Source organism: Montipora capricornis, chromosome 12 (assembly GCF_036669925.1).
Source record: "Montipora capricornis isolate CH-2021 chromosome 12, ASM3666992v2, whole genome shotgun sequence".
NCBI classification, from domain to species: Eukaryota; Metazoa; Cnidaria; class Anthozoa; order Scleractinia; family Acroporidae; genus Montipora; species Montipora capricornis.
This window is the reverse complement of record NC_090894.1, coordinates 21,714,712-21,722,211: the sequence shown is the minus strand read 5'-3', so window position 1 is coordinate 21,722,211 and position 7,500 is coordinate 21,714,712. Positions and strand designations below refer to the sequence as shown.

General features: G+C 40.5%; 3 protein-coding genes across 4 annotated transcripts in view; all 3 read right to left on the bottom strand.

Annotated features, from left to right (window-relative positions):
* LOC138026789 (poly [ADP-ribose] polymerase 1-like) overlaps positions 1-1,386 on the bottom strand; it is a 28,804-nt gene extending 27,418 nt beyond the window's left edge. Inside the window, exons 1-2 of the mRNA XM_068874238.1 lie at positions 1,090-1,386; positions 929-949 (exon numbers count right to left, since the gene is read on the bottom strand). Of these exons, the coding sequence (XP_068730339.1) occupies positions 929-949; positions 1,090-1,203 (135 nt within the window). The 5' untranslated portion in view covers positions 1,204-1,386. The remainder of the gene's footprint in view (positions 1-928; positions 950-1,089) is intronic.
* A 1,048-nt stretch (positions 1,387-2,434) lies between these two features.
* On the bottom strand, positions 2,435-3,821 carry LOC138026833 (calcium homeostasis modulator protein 6-like). The gene has a single exon (XM_068874288.1). The coding sequence runs from the start codon at positions 3,720-3,722 to the stop codon at positions 2,805-2,807; it is 918 nt and encodes a 305-aa protein (XP_068730389.1). The 5' UTR covers positions 3,723-3,821; the 3' UTR covers positions 2,435-2,804.
* Positions 3,822-4,345: 524 nt separating this feature from the next.
* LOC138027515 (adhesion G protein-coupled receptor E2-like) overlaps positions 4,346-7,500 on the bottom strand; it is a 28,834-nt gene continuing 25,679 nt past the window's right edge. For both annotated transcript variants that reach the window (XM_068875069.1, XM_068875068.1), the window contains exons 21-22: positions 5,890-5,931; positions 4,346-5,187 (exon numbers count right to left, since the gene is read on the bottom strand). In XM_068875069.1, coding sequence (XP_068731170.1) covers positions 4,672-5,187; positions 5,890-5,931 — 558 coding nt within the window. In that variant the 3' untranslated portion in view covers positions 4,346-4,671. The remainder of the gene's footprint in view (positions 5,188-5,889; positions 5,932-7,500) is intronic.

Here is a 7,500-nt window from a genome sequence, read left to right as displayed (position 1 = left end):
ATTCTGTCAGAAGCACCAGCCACTGTCGTATGGACTTAGTCCATAACTAGTACAAAAATTGAGGCGTAGCCCACATATTATGTATTTGGTATTTTGGGAAACCATGGCTAAGTGGTGTAATGTGAGTGCACTGGACCCAGTAGGATGAAGGAGGTGGGGTGGTTTAAATCCACTTTCAATATAGTATCAATTTATTTCCATTATTAACCTCAAACGCTCCAGTTGACGAGTAAAATCATCTGGCATTAGAGGGGCCATAATCTTGAGAAATGAAAATATTATTGTTTGCCTTGCTGTGAATTTCATGTAATCTCCCCCGCATATTATTTTTTAATGAACGAAATGATATATGAAATGAATCATATATTGAACTGCGGATGTGAAATCAAGGAAAGCTATGATCCTCGCAATTACGAACGCAATTTCAGCAATTGTGTAGTCAAGCCTGAAAAAAATTTTTTTTTTTGCTTGTCAACAAATAATTATTCTCCTTGTTGTTTCTATTTTTATGCTCTAAAGCTGCAGCCATAAATATGCTTTGTAGAACTGTTTGACTTTTATGCAGGGAAATGTAACACAATTCTGTTTCTGGGTGTGGAACTTGAACGTTTGTGGGGGGTGGGGTAATCGTGGATTTGCCCCATGAGGTCTGACGGGCATCTAACGTGGAATAAACCCTCGCCAATAAATGTTTTGAGGAGCCGTTGTTGTTTACCACTGGATCGTACAACAATGATTTCTTAAGGGAACTCCATGTTTAGATAGGATGAATTGTCATGCTACTAGATGAATGCATACGAAAGTTGGAATTTCGCAACGGAAAGCAAGGTTACATGTAATATCAAAAGATCAATCAAACAATACAGGATGAAAAAACTACACTAAAAGCTACCGCGCAGGACTATTTTGACAACAGCACCTTCCTTACCCTGCCATCAAAGTGGGGTGACTGAAAATAGAGCAAAGATATGATAATTAAGACTTATACACAAGGAAATTAAAATCGCGCTGCATGGCCACAAAATTCATCACATCAAATGTTGTTCTTTCCCCAAAAATCGACGCCAGAATTTCAATGAACATTATTACCTGGACCATCTTTGCCACTCTCAGGCTGTCCTTTGCTATGTTGTCCCTGCAAGACTTACAGGAAGACCGATTTGACTTAGCGTATTCTGCTTTGAATGGAAGATCATCGGCCATGTTGGATTCGAATGGCTCAGTGCGCAGACTGACACAACACAAAATTGATTGTTGATTGGCTAAAGTTTGGCGCCAATTTTCATGCAGTGAAGAACTTGTTCTCGTTTGTCATCAAATGCGACTCGACTTCGTTGCGAAAAAATGTGTTTTCCACCACTCCCATACTAACTTCAGAGCACTAGGTAAAGGGTTCCATTGCCTAAGGGAGATGATATAGTCGTGTTAGATAACTTTCTCTTAGTTTTCGAGTGATTTTCATTTTTTTTTTGTCCGGGAAATGTCTTGGATTTTAGCGATACTCACCGTTACCTACTGTCATTAATAGGGAGCTTAAGCATGCGCATTTTTGAGACGCGGACGGCAACCGGAAGTTAGCCGTTTCCCCTTTTAACTTGTCGTCACACAACCACGTTTATATTGCTAAGTATATTTTCTCCATGTATTTTCTCCTCGTATGTTAGCTACGTCATGCTGATGAGGCCCAAAAGGCCGAAACAACTGTCCATGGCTGCTAATTGACTGGGTGAAATGGTTGTGCGCATGCGTGATGTGTTGGCCACACCGTGTTGGTGTTAGTGTGTGAGTGAGTGAGTGAGTGAGTGAGTGAAGCTATTAGTCTCTCCCCTCGGGGCTTTTCAGGACTAATTTACAATGTTTTTCGGGGGACTTTAGCCAGACTGCTTATTACACAGTTTACAATTTTATTTTAGGAAGTGAGAGATGCCCCTGTCCAGATAAGGTCAGACCATAACACCGGGGACTACGTCCCCTTCTCTTATCGAATAGTGAGTGGGTTCTTTAACGTCCCATACCATTTAATTTCCAACAAGGGTTATGAGACGGGACCTCCGGTTTACAGTCCTTATCCGAGAAGACTTGAAAGTCTAACCATAATTTTGCAGATGTGATTACAAAGGTAGCACATTCCCCTCAGTTATTTTAGGACCCTGAGTGTTGGTCCTGCCGGAGTTGAACTCACGACCTTCCGCATGACAGCCTGATGCTCAACCAACTGAGCCACCGGTGCACGTGTGTCACCTTGCTTTTATTACTGGTATTTTTTTCAACGATAGTCCTTCATTCATCTACCGCAGTTAATAATTTCCATCTCAACCATTCATTTTAATGAACTTACTGTTTCTATAAACAGTATTAAATACATGTTGAAATGAACTTGCAAAAGGAGGAACCACATGACATTCTTTTAATTCTAAGAAAAATAAACAAGAGGTAAGCTCAATTATTTTTATTTAGCAACAAACCATCTCGAAAAGTATAATTTAATCTGATCTAGTCTGCTTAACACCATTTTAGGAGCATTTACACCACGTTGAAAGACTGAAAGATGAAGGAAATGGCATTTTAGTTCAAGAAAAAAAAATATTACCAAAAATTGTAGCAAAATTTTACCATCCCCCAGTCACTTAGTTCGTTTGGAAACAATGCCCGTGATCCTACATCGTCTTTTGAACCACTGACAATTATTTTACAGAGGTAAGAGATTTGGGAGGATCGATTGCTAAGCCTGCCAGCCAACATGCCCGAAGGCAAACAGAATCTCTCCTCGCGTGACAAAGGATAAATTGCACGACCGGCTTCCTTCAGAGGCTGGTTGTGTGACGTACACCATAGTCTTTCACTTTCTTTGAATTTATTAAGAGCTGATTCACAGATGTTGTTCTGCGATCAGAAAAGTCTTCTTGTTCATCCGTAAGGTGAACACCCTCTGGTATCCAGTTATAATCACGGAAATGCCCGCTTACCACACCACCAAATTTCGGATACAGCTCACACAAGTACGCCTCGCCTCGTTTCACCTGCTCCACCACGTCTGAATCTTGTGAAATCTTGTCGACTTTTTCCATCACTTTAGAAGCCTGAGCCTTTGCCAGGAACGATAACCTAGCGTTCCATAACTTCGCTGCTTCCTGAGCTTCGATCTCGTCAAATTCAATTTCTCCTTTAAGTTTTGGATCAACTTTCGCAAGTAGGCGAGTTAGCGTGACAGCTACTGTCACGCTGACCGTCAAAACGATCGCCATCATCCATGAAATAATTGCCGACACGCTCTTTGCAGAAATGTACTGTTCTTGGACTGCTATCAAAGCTGTTGAATTCGCTGCTTTTAGTTTGGCGACTCTCAAAGGCCCAAGGATTAAGCACGCGTAGAAATCTCCCTCCATAAAGGCAAAGATTACCCAAAGATACGGAGGAAGGAAAGATAGAAAAACGCTTTTTCTCGATCTCCACCACACTAGCCGCCGTGTTCTCGTTTTTAGCCGACAGCAGCCAGTGACTAGAGTCCAAAATGACTCTGATATCAACATTGAAAGGCAAAACAAAATCACGGCAGGTCCGCAAATGAACAGAGAAGCATAGGTGACATGGTGATCGCTCGGACAACTGAAAACAATCTGTTGTAGAAAGACTTTCAAGCCATACAAAACGAGTGTTATAAGGCTGGTTTTCACCGGAACTTCAACAGTTCTTAAAATCTCCGCATACTGCTCACTACCCATCGCCGTGATAAATGTGAAATGAGTTTTTTCATCAAGTGATCATGTCGTTTAAACGTGCGCGCAGGAACGAGTGTGTCATGGCACTGAAAAATCAGGATTGGGGATTAAGTTCGCCAATGAGCGGGGGGGGAGGGGGGGGGGGAGGCGAGTCAGTGCAAACCCCTTTTTTTTCCGCTTGCCCTGCGATGAACATGCTCACAGGTAAAATCCCTATTGTCATTTTTTGGTTTTTATTTCAATTTCGGGATTTGGTTTTCTAGGCTATGCATTCTTGATCAGGATGTCAGTAAAAACCTTCGTTGTTATATTTGCACTAAATTGGTCAAATTTGTCTCAGTCTGCGTGGCGTTCACTCGGATTTGCTTGAGACGATAATGAGGCACGAATCAGTCTTATTCCCTGACCCTTCACATACCTGCCGGATATGACAAAGTAGCCGCTTATTGCCGCTTATTATAAGCGTCTACTTTATTATGAAATTAAGACATGGAGGGATAGTTCACCCGTTTGTGCTTTATGGGGATGTGTTTTGCCTTTCCAGGAGAAAAAAGGTGTCAATTCGCTCTGACGAAAAAAAATTTAGGCATTCAATCTTTTCACAGTGACTATTTGCAGGTTAATTCAGAACTATTATTAGAATTTAATAACTTTCCTCGTTTCTTCAAATATTTACAAGAGAAAAATGTACAACGCAAGATTTTTAAATCAAAGAACAGCTCTTACAGTGAACATTATAAATTCAAATTTACTGATGCGAAACTTCGTGATTAATCTTGATCGCAAGAACGGGACTTCTTCTTTCTTGCTTAAGGTGCTTTCGGTTGGTTAATTTTGCACTCATCAAGACTAACACATCTAACAATGAGGGAAAATTACCATGGACTAATCAAGAGTTTGCATCGGGGTTTGTACAAGAAGTTTCCACGCTCGGGTTCATCTTCCACAACCTTTATAGATCTTCTTTACTCTTCACTTGAAAGTCTTGAACGCTGTAAGTGCGTTTTTTGTTCCAAAACGCATAGGTTGGATTGTCGTAAGCTTGTTTTGGGGTAATCGGGATATCATCGGATGAAACGAGTTGCATCGATGATTTCGACTTTTTTTGGCATTCCATGGGCGTTGTTTTGTTGGAAAGTCTCTCAGCCGCTCCATCAAACACACCCGTTTGTAATTTACCCATATTCACAAGCTTTACCGAGTTCTCATCGTACGCTTTGTCAGGTATTCCCGCCAGTTTTTGCTCAAAGTTGACCAGTTTCAACGGAAGCCCGTCGGAAAACTTTCGGGAATTCGTCGGCGACCTGTTGATTGTCATGAGCCTGACAGATGTGGTGCTTGCAGTGGCGGCTTCCAACGACACACTGCTGTTGAAAGTCTGCTGATGTTTTCCTCGGGATCTACTAACCTCGTATCTTTTTCTCATGTTCTGGAGATTTGGCAGTTTTTCGAGGAGGGATTCTCGCACCTAACGCAACGGAAAAATGTATTGTGAGAATTTCACTTTCGTAAACCTTCGTATTTTCGTGTGGATTGTCGCTAAGTTCTGGTTTTTATATGACGACTCGTTTTCATTTCTCTATACATTTGCTTGAGTATAGGAAACAAGGGCGTAGCTAGGGGGGGGGGGGGTCCTGCCGAGCCCGGGACCCCCCCCCCCCCCCTCTGTTAGCTTTTTTTTAAAGCAAACAACCTACCCACTTTGAAAAATCCTGGCTACGCCCCTGGGAAATTAAATGAACGCGAGTGGATTTCGTGATTTATGGCATGAATGGTATTTTGAAAGTTCTTAAAATTTGCACGAGACGTAGGCGAGTGCAATTTGAGAACGAAATGTAGCAGTAAGTTCATACGATATTTATTTACTAAGTACTCAACAAAGTAACTCCATCGGTGTGTTGCCATAGTAACTTCCGTATTGCACTCTAAAGCCCATTTAAGTATTTGTCTTTGGTCAATCAGAAACGCGAAATTCAGTTGAGTACATACTAAGAGCGGAAAATCAATTAATTCTCAAATTCAATTTGATGCACACAAAAAATTGGAAGCGTCTTATGCTGTGCCACCAATTAACATTTCAGTCCTGAAAGTTTGTAGATTCGACTCCTGCATTCCAAGTAAGCAGTTGTCATAATGAGATTAATTCATAATTTTAAAAAATGATCCTTACTGAATCGTTGATCCAACCATGGGCAAAGAAAATGAAGATCCCCTGTAAAAATAAGAACAACCCGATTGCATTATTTTTATACTTCTCAGCCACCTTTTGAAGCTTTCATTTTTCTTTTTATTTACTCATTTCAGCATTGAGTATCGTCCGTTAGGGAGCAGAGATGAGCACTCGCCTCCCACCAATGTGGCCTGGGTTCGATTCCCAGACTCGGCTACTGATGGTTCTCTATTTTTTTCCGGGTACTCCGGTTTCAGTCCCCTCTCCTCAATTTGATATGAGTTGAAGATTTGATTTCTCTCAGGAGCCAATGAGTATAGGAGATTACCTTTCCCATACAAGCCCTATGAGCGGGCCTATGAGACAACCTTTGCGCGTATCTTTCTATTTTTAGAACGCCACGAGTTTTTCAGCTCTGCACGCACTGTTTAAAATGGCCAATCAGAATAAAGTTATTCTCAAACAAAGACAAAAATAAAAAAACAAAACAAATTGTACAATTTGAAGTACATTGATGTAAATGTGAGTCTCCTGCTGAAGGATTGGTTCTAAAAATAGAAGGATACTCGCAAAGGTTGACTCAAACATATAGTGCGCCATAGGGAGGCTCCTGTTTCTGTACACTGTACCCAGTAGCTCTTATCGGGGTTATCAGCGGTTTTGCCACATGAACGAGGCTAAGGGGTCATTTTGTATTGAATTGACCCTTAAGCCTCTTTTGCATGTAGTTTTAAACAAAAGAAAATTTGCCTGCAGGCTCAACGTCAATAAGAACCATTAGTGTCTCAGCGCATAATACTTTTGACACGTAAAATAAAGTTCATCATCATCATCATCATCATCATCATCTTTGGGTTTAGAAATGAGAACGATTTAGCATCGCATTCACCTGACAAAATATCGGGATTTTGCTTGTTATAGTGAAAGCATGAAAATTCTCTGATCTACATTTATAACTTGGAAGTTGTTTACGTTACAGAAGGAATTATATTATTTGTTGAAGTGCAAGTTCGATTCCAAGAGCATTTTTTTTGTTTTAAGGACGGTGTCTACTATTGTTATTGCGCATACGTTCTGCGCATCTCGAGATACTCGAATTTCCTATGGGTGGTCTTTATTAATACAGGGATATCTTTGCGCGGTTCAAAAGTATGCGGAGAAATCAGAACTTAGCAAGTGACCTTGGTATCCAAAAAGAAAATTTGGGGTAACCAAGCATATTTCAGAGATAATTAAGCTTCAATTTGTAAAAGAACGCCATACATTGCTTTGTATTTTAAAGCTTTTTACAAACATTGTTGATTAATTATCTTCGAAAAATGCGTGGGTACCCTCAATTTTCTTTCTGGATTTCAATAACAATTGTTAAGATCTGCTTTTCCCGCATATTCAGTAAACTGCGCAAAAATACCTTTGAATTAGTAGGCACCGTCCTTAAGCATGCGCAATGGTTTTGGAGTTCGAGTTTTTGTGTCTATTGCGCTTGTGTCATTTTAAATCTTCTTATTTTATTCATATAATATTGAAAACAGTTTCGTGAGAGACATGATCTCTTGTCCGTTAGTACGAAAACAACTTACAACCATAGAACACATTACCACTTGTCCACAC